General features: G+C 52.5%; 3 protein-coding genes across 3 annotated transcripts; 1 reads left to right on the top strand and 2 right to left on the bottom strand.

Annotated features, from left to right (window-relative positions):
• Nucleotides 1-328: 328 nt before the first annotated feature.
• On the bottom strand, nucleotides 329-2852 carry LOC115271294 (zinc finger protein 260-like). Its single transcript, XM_029912846.1, has one exon. It carries the CDS (start codon nucleotides 2842-2844, stop codon nucleotides 541-543), a length of 2304 nt encoding a protein of 767 aa, XP_029768706.1. The 5' UTR covers nucleotides 2845-2852; the 3' UTR covers nucleotides 329-540.
• LOC112110908 (protein ZNF783-like) lies at nucleotides 2845-11754 on the bottom strand (the record flags this gene model as incomplete). Its single annotated transcript, XM_024206126.2, has 4 exons — nucleotides 11434-11754; nucleotides 9221-9347; nucleotides 4597-4716; nucleotides 2845-2915 (listed from the first exon to the last, which is right to left on the bottom strand). Coding segments are annotated over exons 1-4 (342 nt in total), but the record flags the coding sequence as incomplete, so codon positions are not given.
• A 2216-nt stretch (nucleotides 11755-13970) lies between these two features.
• On the top strand, nucleotides 13971-20855 carry LOC112110911 (gastrula zinc finger protein XlCGF7.1-like). Its single transcript, XM_029912847.1, has 2 exons — nucleotides 13971-14413; nucleotides 16300-20855. The coding sequence occupies exon 2, from the start codon at nucleotides 16314-16316 to the stop codon at nucleotides 17217-17219; it is 906 nt and encodes a 301-aa protein (XP_029768707.1). The 5' UTR covers nucleotides 13971-14413; nucleotides 16300-16313; the 3' UTR covers nucleotides 17220-20855.
• The last annotated feature ends 744 nt before the right edge of the window (nucleotides 20856-21599 follow it).

Raw genomic sequence — 21599 nt, forward strand, 5'->3', positions numbered from 1 at the left:
ACATCCAGGATACAAAGGGGCGTGTTTCCCGGGGGACTCTGTAACTGTGCTTGCAAATATTGGGAGCAAATAGTGTTTGTGTGCACCCCAAACATGCTTTGTGCATGCGGTTGCTCATCTTGCATAGGCTGATGCACTTTTCGGGGCACAGACAGACGCATTCCACTTCTGCAGGTGCAACTAAGGCAACTTGCTGCAAATTTGGGCCAAAGCATGTTCTTTGTGAGAGGCCACTAATGAACCTTCGAGAGGAGACGAACCTTTCCTCTAGCGCTAGGCTGGTCCCTGGGGTGCTCTAATGTTTCTCAGCCTGATAAATAGACATGGATTCTGCTCTGTGCGTATTTGCTGGTGGGAACAGGAACTGGATGGTTAGACTGGACCTGCTCCTGCGTACTGGGTCTGGGCACGTGGCCCCGCTGTGGAGCTTTTCTCACATTCAGTCCTGTCTGGATTCTGAGTGGTTATTTTACAAGAAGCTGCGTCTTTGCACCTTCCTTGCTCAGCTCCGTTGGGCAGGCGTCTAGCGTTGCTCTTCTTTCACAGCTGGTAAATGTATATGGTCTCCTCCTTCAGCGGATCCCCAAGCGAGATAGGACTTCCAACCGAGACCGAAATCTGGCTCCCCATGGAGACGGCCCCCACGTTGAGTCTGCGCATGTGCGGCTTTACCGCGGCGTGCACTCTCTGGTGCCTCATGAGGTGTGTTTTCTTGCTGAAGCGCTTCCCACAGAGGTCGCAGGGGAAGGGCCTCTCCCCGGTGTGGATCCTGTAATGCGTGATGAGGTGCGTCCTCTGGTTGAAGCTCTTGCCGCACGTGGTGCACGCATAGGGCCTCTCTCCTGTGTGGATCCTCAGGTGTCGCTTCAGGTCCTGCTTGTGGCTGAATCCCTTCTCGCACTCCGTGCAGGCGTAGGGCCGGCTGCCCAGGTGGGTCTTCTGGTGGGTGATGAGGATGGACTTCTGGCTGAAGGCCTTGCCGCACTGGGCGCAGGGGAAGGGCCGCTCTCCGGTGTGGATGCGCTGGTGAGTGTTCAGGTGGGTTTTCTGGCTGAAGCTCTTCCCGCACTCGGTGCAGACGAACGGCTTCTTCCCCGCGTGGATCTTCTGGTGGGTGATGAGGTTCTTCTTCCAGCTGAAGCTCTTCTCGCACTCGGCGCAGGCGTAGAGGATCACGTCCCCGGAGTGGATCAGCTGGTGGGTGAGGAGGTTCTTTTTGCAGCTGAAGCCTTTGTCGCACTGGGTGCAGCTGAAGGGCCGCTCCCCTGTGTGGATTTGCTGGTGCCTCATCAGGTGGGTTTTCTTGCTGAACCCTTTCCCGCATTCGCTGCACAGGAATGGCCTCTCGCCCGTGTGGATCCGGAAGTGGGTCACCAGGTGAGTCTTCTGGCTGAAGCTCTTCCCGCATTCGCTGCAGGCGAAGGGTCTCTCTCCGGTGTGGATCCGGTGGTGCCTTATGAGGTCCTGCTTGTGGCCGAAGCTCCTCTGGCATACGGCGCAGGTGTAGGATCGCCTTTCGAGGTGCGTCTTCTGGTGCATGCTGAGCACGGATTTCTGGCAGAAGCTCCTGTCGCAGTGAGGGCAGTTGTACAGTCTCTTCTCCTCATGGGTCTTCTGGTGCGTGATGAGGTATTTCTTCCAGCTGAAGCTCTTCCCACACTTGGCGCAGCTGAAGGGCCGCTCCCCCGTGTGGATACGCTGGTGGGTGATGAGATTCTTCTTCCAGCCGAAGTTCTTCCCACACTCGGTGCACGTGAACGGCCGTTCCCCTGTGTGGATCTGCTGGTGCCTGGCGAGATCTTGCTTGTGGCTGAAGGTCTTCTGGCAGACAGAGCAGGGAAACGGCCGGGTTCCCGAGTGAGTCCTCTGGTGCCGCATCAGGTGGGTTTTCTTCCTGAAGTTTTTCCCGCACTCGGTACATGGAAACGGCCTCTCGCCTGTGTGGATTCGGAAGTGCGTTATAAGGTGCGTTTTCTGGACGAAGCTTCTCCCGCATTCAGTGCACTGATAGGGTCTCTCTCCCGTGTGGATACGGTAATGCCGTATCAGGTCTTGTTTGTGATTGAAGCCCTTCTTGCATTCCGTGCAGATGTACGGCCTCACTCCCATGTGGGTTTTCTCATGAGTCATGAGAAGGGACATCGGCCCAAAGCCGCTGCCACAACCAGTCCAGTTAAATGGAGCCTCCAGTGGGAGCTTTCCCTGGTGTGGTTCCAGCCCAACCTGATCCGCAAAGTTGTCTTCGTATTCCATGCACACGTATGGCATTTCTCTCTTCAGGTGTTCTTGGAAAAGTGCAAAATTCTCTATGTTGCCAAAGCCGGATTGTTCAGCCTCAGCCTCTAGAGTGCTCCTCGGCTGCCTTTGTGATTTGCATGGGATCCTGCAGACATTCCCCCAGTCTGAATTCACGGTCACATTCTCTGGGCTTGTTTCTGATGATCGGTCCGGTACCTCCAGTTTTATAGCGGAGGTCTCATGGGTTGCTTCAATGGGGCTCACCGGCTGCCTTCCTGATTTGCAAGGGATCCTGAAGATGCTGTCCCAATCTGAAGACTCAAAAACAGTGTCTTTGGCCTGTTCAGGTGATAGTTCAGGTGAGTCTAATTTCACAGTAAGTTTCTCATTCTCTGCTCTGGTGGGGTTCATCTGCTGCCTTTCTGGTTTGCACTGGATCCTGCAGATGTCTGAAGACGTGGAAAGATCTTCTTCAGACTTTTCTGATGAGGACTCACTTGGCTCTAACTTTATAGTTACCTTCTCATGCTTGGCTCCTGCATGGTACATCTGTTGCCTTTGTGGTTTGCACTGGATCTTGTAGGTGTTTCTCCAGTCTGGAGACATGGAGAGATTCTCTTCTGATCTCTCTGGTAAGGGGTCAGGTGGTTCTGATTTTATAGTAAAGTTCTCATCATCTACAACACAGAGACGAGAGTTCAGAATATTATTGCAAGGGAAGGTAAAACTTCTAATATCAACTCTTTCTGATTTCCAGTGTAATCCCATGAAGGTGTGTCTTACAGCAGCACTGGTTATAGGCCCCTTGTACCACCTCCATGTCTATAGTTACAAGGTTTAAAAGATTTGGAACTTTTGTAGGAAGTCATCATGCCAACAGGATGTTGCCTCTATGTTAGGATCTCAAAGCATTTTACAGGCATTATCTAGTCCCCAAAACCCATGCTGTGAGATAGGTAGGTAAGCAGTACTGGTATCATACCCGTTTTACAGAGTGGCTCACTGAGGCACAGTGAGATCAAGAGGTCACACAATAGGTTAGTGACAGAAAGCTGGGAACACAACTCAGGAGACCTTACTCCCACTATACACGCTGCTTCCATTCTTTCCATGATTGATTAGAATTTGCTGGTTACAGATCACATGATCACATGATCGTCTTTACTATTTTAATACTAGGTGGCATGTATGAAATATAGATTTAAAAAAAAATGCTGTCAGGTCACATCAGTTTGCAATGAGCCATAGGGTCATACCACTGTTTACTTATGAAGATTAAGATGACTGTCACATACAGCAGAACCTCAGCGTTACACACCCCTCGGGAATGCAGGCTGTTCGTAACTGAAATGTTCGTCACTCTGAACAGAACACTAGGGTTGTTCTTTCAAAAGTTTACAACTGAACATTGACTGAATGCAGCTTTGAAACTTGACTATGCAGAAGAAAAATGCTGCTTTTAACCATCTTAATTTAAACAAAACAAGCACAGAAACAGTTTCCTTGCCTTGTCAAATCTTTTCTTTTAAACGTTCCCTTTATTTTTTTAGTAGTTTACGTTTAACACAGGACTGTACTATCTTTGGTGGGGGTTTTTTTTATGTCTCTGCTGCTGCCTGATTGTGTACTTCTGGTTCCAAATGCGGTGTGGGGTTGACTGGTCAGTTCGTAACTCTGGTGTTCGTAATTCTGAGATTCTACTGTATTGTAAAAATTATCCTAAATTCCAAAAATTTTCACAGAAAAGATTGAGTAGGAAAATCCGTACCAGAACGTGTGATCTTAATCATATGCTATTCTTGATTTCTTATTTGCAATTCTCCCAGTCAGGAAGCACACACAATATCATGTGTCTTAATTTGCCCAACCACACAGCACTATAAGAAGCACTAATAATGAATAGAAATCATCAAAACAGACAGTTTGCAAACAGCCAACAGCCTGAAAATGACAGGCCCCCACTGCCCAGAGAATAACGAACCATTTGAAGAAACGGAGGATGGATTTGAGAGCGAGATTAACCAACGAGGTGCTAATTTTGTAGCAAAAAATTCAACAAGCTCTAGGTGAACAAAATCTTTGAATGGCATTTGAGAGCTCAGCCCACCAAGATGTGACGACTAAGAGGTAAGAACCTGACGCTGGGAAGAGACACCCTGTAACCTGACGAGCTTGTGGAATGTTGGCTTCATTCCTTCTCTGCCCCGTCTGCATCCGCCAAGAAAGAACCGGTGGAGCAGTCCTCAAAGCTTCGTGTTTAAATGCAACTCCACCCTAGGAAGCTGTGAGCCCATTTCTGCTGGCTAGGGCCGGCTGGGCCTACACCTGAGCGTTTCTGGAGCAGGTCTGATCCCTCACCTGTGAAGCAGCTTTGCGGAGTCCCCTTTTCCTCTGCGTCGCTCCATTCCCTGGGACGTGGCGGCTCCTCCCCTCGCTCGGTCCGTGGCGGGAGGGCACGTTTCATAACAGAATGACCTGCTGAGAGCGCAAGGCAGACCCAGTTAGTTTCCTTTTGCATCTTCCAGGCTTCAGAGTCTTCTGTGGCCCCTTGACAAGGTCCCCTCCTCCTAGTGAATGTGCCCCCTGGCAAGGTGAAAACTCCCCTCCCAGAGAGGGTCTTGCTTCTGCAAGCCCCACTCTTCCTACTCCCTCCCAAGGGTGGCCCCACTGCCCCTCAGGAGGGTCCCCCACTTTGGGTGTGTCCCCCCCATCCCACTGAGGGAGCATCTCTCCACTCGGCCCAGTCCTTCTCATCCCCCAGGAGCGTCCCTCCAGCTGGGGCTGCCCTCCTGGGACACAGAGACCGGGCCTAGCGTGCCTCTCCACCCCGCCCAGCTCTCCCACCACAGAGAGCCGGCTTAGCGGGCTGCCCCCCCGCCCCCCGATTGGAAACAGAGATACAGCCCTCTACGTAGCACAGGGGTATCCATCGCGCTGCCCCGCATCCTTCAGGGCCGATACCCTAGACAGCCAGTGCCATGGCAACCACTTGGGAGACAGTGCCCTAAATCGGAGGGAAACCAGGAGTCTGGGTGGGTGCTGTCTGCAGGTTCTGGGCCTCCCCACCCCTCTCACCAGGAAGAGAAGCGGGTGAGATGGAGCCATCCCCTTCCAGGCCTCACACGGCAACGGGACTCAACGGGGAGGGGGTTCTCACCTGGACTGTCGCAGACTGGGACCTACTCGCCATCAGCCAAGCCTGGCTGGCAACGTGATCCATGGCGTGGGAATACAGTGGCCCCACATAGGGGGACTGGCCAGCGCTGGGCAATATGCCTGCCAGGTCACTGGTGTGGACGTGGCCTGGGACAGTGGTGCACAGACGCCGCTGTGTGGGTGGGCTGGAGCGTCCCATTCCGGTACCTAGTGGCGCCCCTATTATAAAACCCACCATCACAGCGAATGCTCGTCAGCAGCCCCTACCCATCTCACGAGAGAGGCCAAGGAATGAGGGGGGGCTGGAGACGTGATTCCCCTCTCCCCCTTAGGGCCTAGACTGTATTTAAATTGTGCTAGTCCCTCTAGGGCTAGCCGCAGCCAGGTGACCTGGCTTTTACAGTGAGAAACGGAGTCTTTGCTAGGTCCTAAGTGGGGTGTCTAAGGGGCTCACCTAACAATGACCCGCTCTAAACTGGTGCAGACGGGTAGGGGTGGTGGTGGGGATCTGGCAATGCTGCAGTCCAGGCTGTACCTGCTCTGAGAATAAACAGGGGCTTTTAATCCCTCGTCTTGTCTCCCTCCCGGTACATTGCCCTGGAGGACCCCACATCACCACCCACCCCTCTGCCCCTCTGTTACTTTGAATGTTCTACTTCTGGATTCCACTGAGAATTGTCCCAGTCGCAGTGTGTGTGGAATAAGGGACAGTCACCCCTGAGGTCAGTGATTATAACACCCCTGGTGTGACAGGGCGCTGGGCAAAGGGCCGGCTGGGCCTACACCCTCTGTCACGCCAGCCCCCGTTTAGGGGAATACATTAGAGCTGGCTGGAGATAACCTGGCCCTATCTGGGGAAGCAGAGACAGCTGCCGCCCAATTACCCTGGGGCTGTATAAAAGCCTCAGGGGAAGGAAGAGAAAAGACAGGGAACGGAAGCAGCGAGGTGGCGATTCCCTCCTGCCTGCAGATGGTGAAGGGCCAACTGTACATGGTGAAACGGTGGTGGGAACAAGCCTGCAAATAAACGGCACCAGCGGTTACTAACCCCAGGGTCGCCGAGTGACGTTGTGGACCCAGCAGAGGCAGGAGCCAAGGGGCCCTGCCGCACTCTGCTACACCTGGCGTCAGTGGAGCTGTGGCTGCCCACGCCAGCTCCGAACGTAAGCACTCTGTGTGTCAGGGTTTTCTCTTGCAAACAACTTACTCCAGGGAGTAGCGCTTACTGCCATGAGTCACTCCACTGCTTTCAAGGCAGTAAGCACCACGCCTGGTCCGAAATGTCTGACAGCTCAGGACCCTGGATTTTAAATGTGGAAAAATACCACGCAGGAAGCCCCCAGCACTCGGGCTGGGAGGGGGAGTGCAGCCCCACCCCATCCAGGCAGCAGCCGGCTGCTCTCCTCTTCCTCCCCCTCCGGACTGCTGGGGACTCCTTGCGCACTGTCCCCGCGGCTGTCCTGCCCTGGCCCACCCGCCTGACCGGCCCCAGCACCATGAATTTTAAACCCTCCGGAGGCTGCAGGAGCTAGAGGCTCTGGGCAGGGGGGAGGAAGCACACGGTGCCCTGGTCTACTCCTGCACTGCGCTGCCGTGGGCTTCTCTGGAGACGTAGCCAGCCAGGTCCTGCCCCGACCTCGGGTGAGCCGCCTGCTCCGCTCGGTGAGTGGCTTTTGCCCCAGCTGGGCGGGAGTTTGGGGGCGGGCTGTTATGTGACTCCTGTGGAGAAGGGGTGCAGCAACAAAGCGAAGGTACCTTCGCTCTACAGCAATGCAGAGGAATATTTAAGAGAATATTTGTTCAGGTGGACGGTGGTGAGTTTGTTGGCTGCCCCAGGAGAGCAAGCACTGGAATAAATGCATGAATGAATGAATGACTAGGCATTTCTACTGCACGCATCACCTACAGCGATGATGATTTGCAGAAAAAAAGTTGCAAAACAAACCAACTAGGAGGGCATTTTTCAGAAAAATGTATTGAGGAGGGATAAGCCACAAGTCAGCAGTTAAGAACATAAGAGCGGCCACACTGGGTCAGACCAACGGTCCCTCTAGTCCAGTATCCTGTCTTCTGACAATGGCTCCCCAGAACTTCAGGGAACTGTAAAGAAGAGGGCAGCTGGGATAATCCACCCATCTTCTGGCAAACAGAGGCTAGGGACACTTCAGAGCATGGTTTGGCATCCGTCCCCATTCTGGCTAACAACCATTGATGGACCTTGACAAAGCCCTGGCTGGGATGATTTAGTTGGGGATTGGTCCTGCTTTGAGCAGGGGGTTGGACTAGATACCTCCTGAGTCCCTTCCAACCCTGATATTCTATGATTCTATGACCTGTCCTCCATGAACTTATCTAGTTCTTTTTTTAACCCCGTTATACTTTTGGCCTTCACAACATCCCCTGGCAATGAGTTCCACAGGTTAATTGTGCATTGTGTGAAAAAGTACTTCTTGGTTGTATTAAACCTGCTGCCTATTAATTTTATTGGGTGATCCCTGGTTTTCGTAGTGTGGGAAAGGGCAAATAACACTTTTTTCCACACCAGTCATGATTTTATAGACCTCTATCATATCCCCACGAGTCGTCTCTTTTCTAAGATGACAGCCCTAATCTTTTTAGTCTCTCCTCATATGGAAGCTGTTCCATACCCTTGATCATCTTTGTTGCCCTTCTCTGAACCTTTTCCAGTTCCCCTGTGTCCTTTCTGAGATGGGGCAACCAGAATTGGTCACAGGATAGCAGGTGTGGGCGCACCAGGGACTTACATAATGGTATGTGAAATGTTCTGCCTTATTTTCTATTCCTTTCCCAATAGTCCCTAACAATTCATAGATTCATAGATTCTAGGACTGGAAGGGACTTCGAGAGGTCATCGAGTCCAGTCCCCTGCCCGCATGGCAGGACCAAATACTGTCTAGACCATCCCTGATAGACATTTATCTAACCTACTCTTAAATATCTCCAGAGATGGAGATTCCACAACCTCCCTAGGCAATTTATTCCAGTGTTTAACCACCCTGACAGTTAGGAACTTTTTCCTAATGTCCAACCTAGACCTCCCTTGCTGCAGTTTAAGCCCATTGCTTCTTGTTCTATCCTTAGAGGCTAAGGTGAACAAGTTTTCTCCCTCCTCCTTATGACACCCTTTTAGATACCTGAAAACTGTTACGTCCCCTCTCAGTCTTCTCTTTTCCAAACTAAACAAACCCAATTCTTTCAGCCTTTTAGATCATTGCTGCACATTGAGTTGAACTATCCATGGAGACTCCAAAATCTCTCTACGCGGTAACAGCTAATTGAGAACCCATCATTATAAATGTGGTAGTCGGGATTATTTTTTCCCAGTGTGCGTTACTTTGCACCTGTCAAGGTTGAATTTCATCTGCCATGTTGTTGCCCTGTCACCCAGCTTTGTGAGGTCCCTTTGTAGCTCTTCGCAGTCTGCTTTGAACTTCACGGTCTTGAATCATTTTGTATCATCTGCAAACTTTGCCATTTCACTGTTCACCCCCATTTCCAGATGAGTGGGTCAGAGCAGAGGCATGTTACTGCCTTGTTTCCATTCACGGAGCACGATTCTGCTCTCACTTAAACCACGTTTACAGTGGTGAGTCTCCATGGACCTCACTGGAGTTACTCCAGATTTACATTAGCGTAACTGAGCTCAGAATCAGGCCTTAGTGGGATTTCAAAAGCACCTACGGGCCTAACCCATTGAAATCAAACCCTTAAAAATGTGGTCCAAACTGATAAACTGAAGTCACCCCAGCCATGCCCAGAATCAGGCTATCCGAAAAGCAAAGGCAAAACGATTGTTGATTTTTACCCATTGAGATCAGAAGCTCATAGTTGTCCCTCATGACGTCCCGGTAAAGCTCCCTCTGCCACTCTTCCAAAATCTCCCACTCCTCCGGGGAGAAATAGACACTGACATCCTCAAACGTTACCAGGCTCTGAAACACAAACAGCGACCCGCTCAGCACCCTCCTGGAACGGGAAGGGCTATGGTATCGGTGTGAGGTTAAAAGCTGCTGTGTGTGTGTGTGCGCGCGCGCGCGGGGGTTAACAGCGTGTTAAGTGGGAAGCAGGTGAACAAATTCCGGGAACCGGAGGGTTTATAACGGGATTGTGAGACTGCTCGGTTCTGGAACCCTTGTGCGGCACGTACCTTCCTGAAAACTGCCATTTGCCCTTCAACTAGCTACAGGCATATGGCGTGTCTTGTGGGTGCAAATACAGCGCTCGTTATCTCCAATACATGGCACTGCCTTGCCGAGGAATGGTTTGTCTGCACGGATCGTTACTTTCAGCTCCTCCACAGAACATGCCCAGCCTGTGCAGAGCAGTTACACATTTAGGTGACCATAACCCTGGGTTATTTTTCTAATTCTCTTCCCAAGTACAACAGCTATTAACGCTGCAGAACCTATGATCCAAACCCCTTCCAACGCGGAGGGGCTGGATACGGACTCTAGTTGGATTCTAAACCTGGCAGGGTCTTATTTTCCTGTCCTGGCTAAAGCGGAAACCTGTTCTCATGTGATTTTGGCCTCATGTGGCACAAGCCTTGAGAGCAGCTGCTCTCGTGAGGTCTCTGCTGTTTGGGGATGAAATCCCACAAGAACGGCCGGGCTCCATGCCGCTGAATATAACCCACTAGTCCTGGTTCCGCCTCTAACCTGCGCTCCAGTCTAAGGGCAGGTCTTCACTACCCGCCGGATCGGCGGTGATCGATCTATTGGGGGTCGATTTATTGCGTCTAGTGTAGACGCGATAAAATCGATCCCCGATCGCGCTCTCCGTGGACTCTGGAACTCCAGCTCGCGAGAGGCAGAAGCGGAGTCGACGGGGGAGCAGCAGCGGTTGACTTGCCGCTGTCCTCACGGCCAGGTAAGTTGACCTAAGATACGCCGACTTCAGCTACGCGTATCTTAGGTCGACCCCCCCACTAGTGCAGACCTGGGCTAAGACTCTAGATAATCCCCTTCCATGAGCCATCTCTAAAACGAGGTTCTTCAGCCCGCGTGCACTTCTCAACCATCTCAGGCCACGTTTTCAAATGGAACATGCACCTGCTGACAGCTACAACACCTCCCCGGCTCTATAGAGAGATGCGATGCTGCAGGACAGACCCCTCAGATATGACAGCCTGGCACCGCTTTGCTGTGTAGGGCAGATGGGGGCAGTGCGAATGTGTCTATTCCCTGCTCCTAGGCAGCGCTGGTCTAAGAGCTCTGCTCCAGGAATTATTTGGGGTCCGTTCTCTGGCCTGTATTACACAGGAGGTCAGAGGAGTTGATTACAATGAACAGTCCCGCCTGGCCTGGGAATCTATGACTTGATAATGGAGCCCCAGCAGAGACAGGCATTTTACCCTTTCATTAGACACTGCTCCAGTAGAACAAAATCCAAGTCTCCACCTGTGGACTTAGAAACCTGCAGGCTGCAGCTAGGGCAACCAGATGTCCTGATTTTATAGGGACAGTCCCTATATTCAGGGGTTTGTCACCCCCCATCCCTGTCCCGATTATTCCACTTGCTGTCTGGTCACCCTAGCTGCAGCCAGGATGAGTATCAGGACACAGAGACACATTCTGCTTTCAGGGGGAGGGATAGCTCGGTGGTTTGAGCATTGGCCTGCTAAACCCAGGGTTGTGAGTTCAATTCTTGAGGGGGCAACTTGGGGATCTGGGGCAAAATCAGTACTTGGTCCTGCTAATGAAGGCAGGGGGCTGGACTTGATGACCTTTCAGTTCAAGGTCCCTTCCAGTTCTAGGAGATGGGATATCTCCATTAATTTTGGGATGATTTAGTTGGTGTTGGTCCTGGTTTGAGCAGGGGGTTGGACTAGATACCTCCTGAGGTCCCTTCCAATCCTGATATTTTATGATTCTATAAATCTGGAGCCACTCCACTTAATTCAGTAGAGCTGCTCTGGATTTACCCCAGCGTAACTGAGATCGCAATCTGCTTCCTGACAGGTTCTTCGGGGTGTTTATCATTGATCTGCAGACACGATGTCCAGGGTAAATGTCCTACCTGAGCGGAGATCTCCTCAGCCATTCCCCTCTGGGGCTGGGATGCGCCGGGTGTAGATGGGCTCTCTTGGCTGGAACTCAGCAGATAAGGAGGACTCCAGATCTGGTCTTTTTTATCAATCAGTATTTAGAGATCCTGTTTTTTCTCTTAATGGCTGCCGGCGCAGAGGGGCTCTGGTCTGATTTCAGCAGTTACCAGGAAAGGCACTGAGAGATTAGAGAAAGGAGGGAGCTCTGCAGCAGGACTATAAGGTTGTTTTTTTAAAGCAAACGCTGACAAACTGAGGATGCTGAGGAATAAGGCAGTTACCCACAGAGGTCACATGTGCTGTGTTAGACCCATAGAGCCCCCTCTATTGTAAGGTTTTTACTCCTACCGAGCTGCAAAGCACCCTTGGGAGCTGTAGTCCTTCCCCGGAAGGTACTGCAGCTGCCTGGAATCACAGCACAGACTCTTTTTAACCTTGTCAGGGAGGGAGAACTACACTTCCCATCAGCCCACGGAGCGGTCATGCAAACCCTTTGTTTTCTGCAGGCTGCTGTGCCAAACCTTCCCACACTGCCAGCAAAGCCCCTCCCCTCTGCATTACAAACCAGTCTCTTTACATTTTGGAATAAGTAACCAGAGACTAGGGGTCTGATCTAGGGTGACCAGACAGCAAGTGTGAAAAATCGAGACAGAGGGTGGGGGGTAATAGGCACCTATATAAGAAAAAGCCCCAAAGATCAGGATGGTCCCTATAAAATCGGGACATCTGGTCACCCTCGTCTGATCCTCCAGCCCTCAATGGAGCCACTTGCATGAGTAGAGTCCTCTGATGTGGGCACAGCTTTTCAGGGCCACCCTCCGATGTTGGTGGGCACCTTTTAACGGTGGGCATGTACTGTAGCGTTTAGAGAGTGAAGTATGTGCACCCAGACTGGCGTGTGGGGCAAACATCCTGGCACTATTTACTGCAGGTGCAAACGTACTTGGGGGAAAAGGGCTTGGTACAGGTTTCTTTACATATCAAGTGCATTGGTTTTGCTTAGATACTACGGTGATGGGCATGTTATAAACCCGTGGATACGATTAGATCATGGATGATTCACCACCATTTAGTCCTGTGGATTATCTTATTACTGGTCATTTTAAAACCAAGGCAGGCTGTTTGTCTAAAGAGTGCTGCTCTAGGAATTATTTGGGGGGTAGTTCCCTGGCCTGTGTTATACAGGGGGTCGGACCAAATGATCCCAAAGGTCCCTTCTGGCCTTGGAAGCTAGAAATACAACATCCAAGCTGCCCTCTAACCGTGTCTGTACATTTCATCCTCTCTCCCCTCCCTGTGTCAACTGGCAGAGTTCTGCACACACCACAGCCGAGGGGAGTTTTCGGAAGGGATTTACAGGCAGAGGCTGATAGCTGGACAGATCTTGCTGGGGAACTTCTACTGAAGAAAGCACAGGCATGTCTGAGGCCCGAAGCGGAGTGGTGGACGGCGAAGGCTGGGTGATTTGTCAATGCGAAGGTGGGGTAAAATACCAGATCAGAGGGGGTGAGGCTAAGTCACAAAGTGCCTTACAAGGAAAGACAAGAAGCTGGTGTTAGCTACAGTGGAGAAGGGGGAGCCAGTGGAGGGACAGAGCGGGGCTGGATGAAGTCAGGATGACCTGAAGCAGGAAGGTGTTAGCAGCAGTGTTCAGAGGGGGCCGATAAGGATTGTGAGTTTCCCTAGCCCTTAACAGAAGGGATCGGGGCCAGGGCTGAATTTTTAACAAAGACAAACTTTCTTCCAAGTGTTTCTCGGGCATCTGAGTTAAATGTGTCGACAAAAGCAAACAAAACCCAAAGCGTTTTAAATGCACTGAATAACAATGATCTCCCCACTCAATGAATCAACGGTCACTTGAATGGTCTCTCTAGTGCCCTAAGTCTAGTTCTGTTTGTCCGTCTGTCTTTTTATACCATCCTCATCTTCATAGTATTGGAACATCTCCAGCCATTCAGAGTTTTCTAGTCATCCATAGAGTCTTCCAGGAAAAAACAGATTAAACAAGACCTACATTTCTAATGTAAAAAGCAAGGGGGGGGGAGGGGGGAAATGCCTTTTTTAATACATCATGCACTTTTTTAAAAAAAGGCACAAATTCATTTTACCCCTTTGCAGGTCGCTTTCTGGACTGTCTTTGAGCCGGGGAAGCGGGCTGGTCTGGGAGGATACAGATACTATCAAACATCCTGGAGGTACAGAGGACAGACGTGTGTCTGCAGTGGTGTTGTCGCCTGTGGGTCCCAGGAGATGAGAGACACAAGGTGGGGGAGGTGAGATCTTTTATTGGACCAGCTTCTGTTGTGGGGCCAGAGAAGCTCTGACACTCCAGGGAGCTCTGCTCTCCGGCCTGATCCTGGGGGCCGGGGTGTGTCTGGCCAGTCTCCTCTCCAGGGCGGAGGCCTGTCAGCCCGTTCCCACCCCCTGATAAAACAGGAAATTGCAGCGATCGCAGGCAGCCTCCTTCCCTTGCAGGAAGTGCTCCAGCTGCTCCCAGGGATGCATTGCAAGGCGGCGAGCCCCGCACAATGGCGCAGGCTCGGCGTGACTCGCCAAGGGCGAGCTGATGTCCCGGCGTCGCCTGGCCACTAGCCCGTGCGGTGTGAATCCGGCCTGTCCTGCTTCCCCAACGCCGCCTCTCCCTCCCCTGCCCGCCCGGGGCGCCCTGCTGCCGTTAGCGGACGAGGAGAAAGCGAAGCGAGACGCAGCGAGCTCCGCATTGCAGCCCGGCGCACCTCCCCGAGGCAGGCCCCGCAGACTCCGCGCCGGTCGGACGCTCCCAGCCAGTTCCCGTCCCGTTTGCACCGAGGGAGCCAGGGGAGTCGCCCCCGGGACCAAGCCCCTGTCTCCCGGGGAGCAGCCCGGGCTGGGCGGTTGTACACAAACCTCCCGGCGGGTCCCGGACCGGGGCAGTGTCCGCGCGCGGCCACGCCGGAGTGAAATCGGATCCGGGTAAGGGCGTTCGCGTGGGTGTTCCGCAGCACGAAACGCGCGTGGGAGGGGCACCGCGACTTGCTGCTTCGCGTGGCCGGGGCCCGGCGGGGCTGTACCGGGGTGGACGCGGGTGGGTGGGTGTTGGGGGGCAGCACACGCCGGTGCATTCACACGGCTCTTCCCAGGCAGAGCCCACACTGCAGACCCACGGGCGCGGCCCCTGCTGTCCGAGAGGCTGCCGGCACAAGGGAGTGTCAACCGCTGCCCTGCTCCTAGTGAGTACAAACTCTGCCACTGCCTGGCTGCGCGACCTTGGGCAAGTCCCTTCGCCTCTGGCTCGCTGTAGAAGGAGGTTAACGCCTTGCCGGGACGCGGTGGGGCTCAGCGAATGGACATTTGGTCCTGGCTGCTGGGGATGTAACACGCTGCCTGCCCTGTCTACATGCGGAGCACAGCGCCGGGCACTACGGGCTGCACAGGGCCCAGCGGGCAGTACTGTCTGATCCACGGCTCAGCCTGATTCCTGGCATGCTGGGACTCTGGCCCATTGCATGCTGGGACTTGTCTCTGTGGGCTGCAATATGAAGGGGGAGTTTGGCTGATCCCAGCCTCACGTTGTGGAAAGGACATTCATCACTATGGGCACGTCTTCACTACCCACCGATCCAGCGGGTAGCAATCGGTCTCTCGGGGATCGACTTACCGCGTCTAGTGAAGATGCGATAATATCGATCCCTGATGGCTCTACCGTCGACTCCGGAAATCCACCGCGGCAAGAGGCGGTAGCGGAGTCGACGGCGGCGCGGCAGCAGTCGACTTGCCGCCGTCCTCACAGCCAGGTAAGTCGACCTAAAATACGCCACTTCAGCTACGCTATTCACGTAGCTGAAGTTGCGTATCTTAGGTCGACCCCCCGCTGTAGTGTAGACCTAGCCTTGGACTCCTGGGTCTCCACGCAGTCACCTGCTGGGGAAATTTTGGGCACCCTCATTCAGCTGCTTTAGCGTATACCTAGGGTGACCAGACAGCAGATGTGAAAAATCGGGACGGGGGTGGGGGGCAATAGGAGCCTATATAAGAAAAAGACCTAAAAATTGGGACTGTCCCGATAAAATCGGGACATCTGGTCACCCTAAGTATACCAAGGCTCCTCATGCAAAGGGACAACTTCCCTCTGGTTGCAACGTATTCAAACGATGAGGAATCCCCCAGCCACCAGCCAGATCACCTTGGGCTGTGATCCCATCATGCCGTCCCACTAAGCAATCAGGCGAGGAGAGTTGGAGACCTTCCAGGAACACACAGATGTGGTAGGAACAAGTGGTGAGATTGAACAGATGTCACTCTTCCCTCTACTCCAGTACTGAATAAATACCACCGTGTAGCCGTTCACCGGTCACTGTTGCTATAGTTACCATCCTTCGGGTGAGGTATAAAAGACAGCCAGGCCCTGATCACTGATCGTCATTACAGGGGCCAGGGCACGCTTGGTAAGAGTCGGTGCCCTGTTTGACTCGATTGGTTACACTGTTCTTATTTAAATTCCCCTGCAGCTGAAATTGGATTCTTCATTTTGAGTGCTCAGCTGTTGTGTAGCATTGTTGTGTGGTGTTTTAGGGCTTCTGTATTCCACCCTAGAGGAGGCTGCATTTCAGCGTGATCCCGTTAATCTGTGTATCCGTTTATATTTGTCAACGGCACTGGGGCTATTCCGAGTAGAAGTGGAGAAATCAATGGAACGGGGGTGTGGTTAATAATAATAAAACCCAGATGTCTTCAGGCAGAGTTAATGGCTGTTGATGCTGAAAGTGGCAGTGAGGAGACTGTTTAGTGTTAAACTGTGTGTTCATGGCTCTTTCCCCCCGGGGCCTGGATTAATATCTGCAGTGTGTTTGTTTACCCAGGAGATGACGGTCCCATGAGTGCGGATCAGGAGCAGGATCTCATGACTCACCTGACGTCCCCCCCCGGAGAAAGGCCATTTGCATTTCCGGCTTGCGACGAAAGCTTTAGCGATGAGAGAAATCTCATAATCCACAGCCAGGCGGAGGAGCAGGAGTACAAATGCATTCTGTGCGGGAAATGCTTCAACCAGCAGCCCAGCCTGACCCGGCACCAGAAGAACCACGCGGGGGAGCGGGCCTACATCTGCCCCGAGTGCGGTAAGAGCTTCAGCCTCAAGCACAACCTGATCATCCACCAGCGCACGCACACGGGCGAGCGGCCCTACAAGTGCAGCGTCTGCGAGAAGAGCTTCAGCCTCAAGCAGAACCTGGTCACCCACCAGCGCATCCACACCGGGGAGCGGCCCTTCGCCTGCCCCGAGTGCGGGAAGAGCTTCCGGGAGCAGCGGTTCCTCCTCAACCACCAGAGGACCCACACGGAGGAGCGGCCCTACGAATGCAGCGACTGCGGCAAGTCCTTCAAGGAGAAGCAGACGCTGGCCAGCCACCAGCGGACCCATAGCGGGGACAGGCCCTACCAGTGCACCGAGTGCGGGAAGAGCTTCAGTCAGCGCACGTTCCTGGTGACGCACGAGAAGACCCACCAAGGGGGGAGCTCGTTCCCCTGCGGCGAGTGCGGGAAGAGCTTCAGTTGCAAGAGCGGCCTCGTCACCCACCAGCGCATCCACACCGGGGAGCGGCCCTTCGCCTGCCCCGAGTGCGGGAAGCGCTTCAGCCAGAAAGGCTCTCTGAAAATCCACCAGAGAATCCACACCGGGGATACCCCCTTCACGTGCCCCGAGTGCGGGAAAACCTTCACGCAGAAGATAAACCTGACTACGCACCAGAGAACCCACCTGGGAGACAAAGCCCTCACATGAGCCTGACGTCATGTTAAAAGCTTTACAGAGCGGATAGCTCTGAACTCCGCTGGGAGCTCCCGGAGGGGCCCAGGACTGCACTGCACGTGAGAGGCTGAATGGCAGAGACGCCATGTGAACGTTCTGAGTGTCCAGAGTCGCTCCTTATATACCCCGGAGTCCCCACAGGGGTGACTGATTGTCTTCACGCACTGACTCTGGGGCCCCCTTTACAGTTCCTCTTTCCATTGGCCAGTCAGGTTCGTGCTCTTCATGCCCACCCCACATAGAAGCCCCAGAAGGAATCCCAAGTCCCAGCCCCCTGGCTCCATGGTGATGGCCTCGCCCTCCAGCAAGGCACTCTCCACCCACGTCCCTCTCCCAGCTCCCTATCCCTGTCCCAGCTCGCTCGGCTCCCTGTGCTTGGGAGCAGATGAGCTAAACAATGAGGGAAACTCATGGCGAAGTTCTTTACTGCTGCTGTAGGGACTGATCCTGTGAAGGGCTGAGTCCCGTCAGTACCCTTCAGCCTCCATTGGAGACGCCTGACATCTTGCAGGATCAGACCTGGCTGGCCTGCTTTTCAGAGGTGCTGAGCACCCACTCCTGCTGGCTCCCATGGGAGCTGTGAATGCCCAGCACCCCTGAAAACTAGGAACAGCTCCCTTTGCTTTCTCTCCGTCTTGGAGCATTGCAGCCTTCAGGACCTTAAAGCCTGTAGTTCTGGCCTGGCCAAAATTCAGCCCTGGGATCACTGCAGGCCACAGTCTTCTACAGGGTGGCCCTGGTCTTCCATACGGTGTTGGCCTGGCTGCTCAGAGCAAGTCGAGGCCAGGCATGCTGGGATCCGGGTTCTCCGTAAGCCCCTCCTCCATATTAAGGGTTAGGGCAGCTGCACTCACTTTTTGCCAATTAGACACGGCCCGTGGAGTGTTGGTTAAACACTCAGCTGGGCAGTTTGGGTGTTTCTGCCGCAGCCCCTTTTGGGATAGCGGAAGCACGAAGGGACCAGCTGCTCTGAGTTAGGGGAATGCAGTGAGGGCGGCTGGTGCCAGTGAAAAGAGCAGAGGGGTGCGCCCAGAGAAAGCAGATGTGGCAGCACCATCCCAGCCCTTGGCTGAATTAATAGCACCTTGTGACCATTGCAGAGCAGTTGTCAGTCATGTTTGCCCGGCTTCCCCTCACCCAGCTCTCGCTCTGGGCTGTTTGGCCCTGGCGCTGGCCCGTAAAGCACTATTTATTTGTGCTCGGTATTGTTTGCATTATCCGGGTAGTTGGAAATTTTCCACTAGTGCATGAATTAATCTCTGAATGTGTTCATTTACCCAGGGAGCGAGAAGGATGAGTGTAAAAAAGAAGCAGGGTCTCATGACTCATGTGAAATATTAATACATTGTATATGTGGGAAAAGCTTCAGCCCACAGCCACCTCTCCTAGAAACCACACAGGAGAGAAGGTGGCACCTGAAGCAGGATCTCATCCACCCCAGAGAAACTGTGTTATCCTCATAATTAATTTAAAAAAAAAAAAAAAACTTCAGAGACCAGAGATTTCTTCTAAATCACCAGGGACCCTGCACGGAGCAGAGACTAAGCGACTACAGTCCTTGCTGCAAAACCTTCAGGGAGAAGCAGGCTCACAAAACCCCAAAGACCATCCCAATGAACTGAATGTGGGAGAGGCTTGGTCTGAGGATGTTCCTGGTGACATCTGAGAAAATCCGCAAAGGAGGGGCCCCATTTACCTGCTCTGAGCTTGGGACACGCCTCAGCTGTCAGAGTGACCTCATTATAGTCCAGAGAATCCATACCAGAGGAGACCATTTAAATGCCCCGAGGGCAGGCACGCTCCTCACAAGATAAATCTGCATGAGTGAGGTCACTTACCCAGAACTGAAGAACTAGGGAGCTGCAAAGATAAGCTAAGAATAATTCTCTCCTCTGCAGGAACCACTGGGTATCGTTTTGTGACTTGGCCGGTGCAGGAGGTCTGATTAGAGGAGCACAGTGATTTCTTCTGGCTTTAAATTCCGTGAATCTGTAATTCTGAATATAGGCCTGAGACCTCCTGAAGGTGGGAAAATATTCTGTTAAAACACAAGGAGAGACATCATACAAATGTCATGTATGTTGGAAAAATCTTGTTCGCTCCCCTTGCTGTACAGGACAGCAAGAAATCACCAAGTGGATGCACTGGAGTGTTTGCTCCCTGTTTGCTGTTACAGGCCAGTTCAAGGAGCGTTGCTATGCCAGTGGCATGTAATTGCATCCCTGTTTTTCCCTTTGTGGTATTTCCCACCTCTTGTTCTAGTCTCTTCTGGTCCTTTCTGGTTGGGTTTGTGATGTTCTGTTCTATGCCCGAAGATTCTGGGCAGAAGGGGAAGGTTTCATTAATGTTCCAAAAGGAGGCAAGTTTCTGCTGCATGTGAGGAGGGCAAGAATTCAGTCTGTTTCCTCTGGGAGAGGCAGCTGCTGGAAAAGGCCATCAGTGCAGTCAGCATAAAACGCAAGAGATGTCCAACACAGACAGTTCCTGCCTGTGTCACTCTCAGACGTTCAGATGAGTAAAACAGAAATGGTTTGAAAAAATGAATTTTCCTTTCATAGTTTTCTGCCGTTTGCTCATTGTTACATGTCACTCTGCCTGGACAATGAAACCAGATTGGTCAGTTTTAGTTTCTAGCCATTTTCACTTTCTGGGTCTCCCCATGGGCATATCCTTACTGGGTTCCCAGTGCCACAGGGGAATATTAAACATCTGGGAGGAGGGAGATCATTTCAGTGGAGCTGTTCTGGGGTAGAATTAACCCATGGATTTCAAGTCATAACCGCTGATATAGCCAGAGATTAACATCAGAGATCAGACTTTAGGGCCCAGTCCAACTCCTGTTGAAATAAATGGACAGGCTCTCATTGCCGTCAGTGGGAATAGGAGCAGAACGGCTCAATCCTGCAAGGTACTGAATACTCTGCCCTTGATCCAGCAAAGCAAAGCGCTTTAGCACATGCACTGGTGTCAGTGTGACCGCTCACCGGCTTAACGTTAAGCAAGGGGTAAGTGCTTCGCTGGATCAGGGTCAGAGGCCTTAGTGACCGAGGAGCAAATATGATAGGGGATAGGGTACCCACCCTGGATGAGAGAGCACGTGTAGCTCATTGTCAGAGATTCATGCAAACACTCCCATCGGTACAAGGTTTTTGAGATCCTCACCCTCCCAACACCCTTTATTTAAAAAAAAAATAAATCTAAATGTCTGTAACCCCAGAGGATTGGCTGGGTAAGTTTCTCTTTGGGAATGCACGGGTACCATTTCTATGACTGGAAAGTGCCGCATTCCTGATTAAGAGGCACGTGATGGCTCGTATTTCTATAGAGGATCCTGGGTCTTTAACTCTGTTTGAATTCTTGTAGTGATCCCTGCCTGGGCAGAAGGGGTGGTAGAGATGGGTTGATTAAAGGATGTGAAAATAAGACAGGAGGGTGTAGGGGAGGGGCGTGTCTGGTGAGGGTTAATCCTGGGGGGAAGCAGCTATTAAATGGGGGATGGAAATGATGGGGTGTCTCTCTGGTACTGTAGCTGGAATGCTAGAGATCAATAAAGGAAGGTGTGGTTTGAAAGGAACTCTGCTGTGTGATGATTGATTTAGGTGAAAATCTGTCCTGATCACGGCTCACCCATGATTTTCCAGCATCAGCCCCTGGTTAGGTGTAATGAACTGGCTGCATAGATACGGCTATCCCCACTCTCACGGCCCAGGAACTTCAGCGCTTAAACCACTGTCTTCTACCAGTTCAGCTAAAGAAAACAACAACCACTCACTATTAGCTTGAGGCAGTAGCAGACTGTGGTGGTCACTGGGGCTTGGGAGACAATCACATGCACTTAGCCAAGGGGAAACCTTTAGCCCTGGAGCGACGATGGCCGTCAGAAGCAGCGTCCCATCAGCCCGTGGGAGGCCCTGTGGGCACGGGGAACGTACTCAATTTTCAGAACTCAAGGCCACATGCAACAATTCACAGAGACTTAGGTCCAGTTCCTCCCCTCTGCTTCCATGAGCATAAGGGACGTGGGGTTGGCAGAGGAGGGATGCTGGGTGGGGGAAATGCTACCCTCACATCCTCCTCCCCATGGAAGCTTCTCCAGCAGAGCTCAAGGCCCCATAGGGACGCCATCCACGGTTGTGCTGATCACCTCCTCTTCCAGAGCATTCCCGGAGAGGTTAACCAAACCAGGCCCTCTCCCCAAGACAGGGGATACTCAGAACAGATATGGGGTGGAGCGGGAAACAAGCCCTTCTCGCCCTCCCAGCTTTCTCTGTTCCATCAGTTCCCTCCTGCTGCCCAACACCTCTGCTCGGTAATGATCTTATAGCCGTATTCTTGGGGCTTGTCCCTGCATGT

The sequence above is a fragment of the Terrapene carolina genome, unplaced genomic scaffold (genome assembly GCF_002925995.2).
Source record: "Terrapene carolina triunguis isolate 2854851 unplaced genomic scaffold, T_m_triunguis-2.0 Scaffold273, whole genome shotgun sequence".
NCBI classification, from domain to species: Eukaryota; Metazoa; Chordata; order Testudines; family Emydidae; genus Terrapene; species Terrapene triunguis.

Coding starts and splice junctions, on each gene's coding strand:
- LOC115271294 (XM_029912846.1), bottom strand. CDS start 2,844: ATGTCTCCAGACTGGAGAAACACCTACAAGATCCAGTGCAAACCACAA.
- LOC112110911 (XM_029912847.1), top strand. CDS start 16,314: ATGAGTGCGGATCAGGAGCAGGATCTCATGACTCACCTGACGTCCCCC.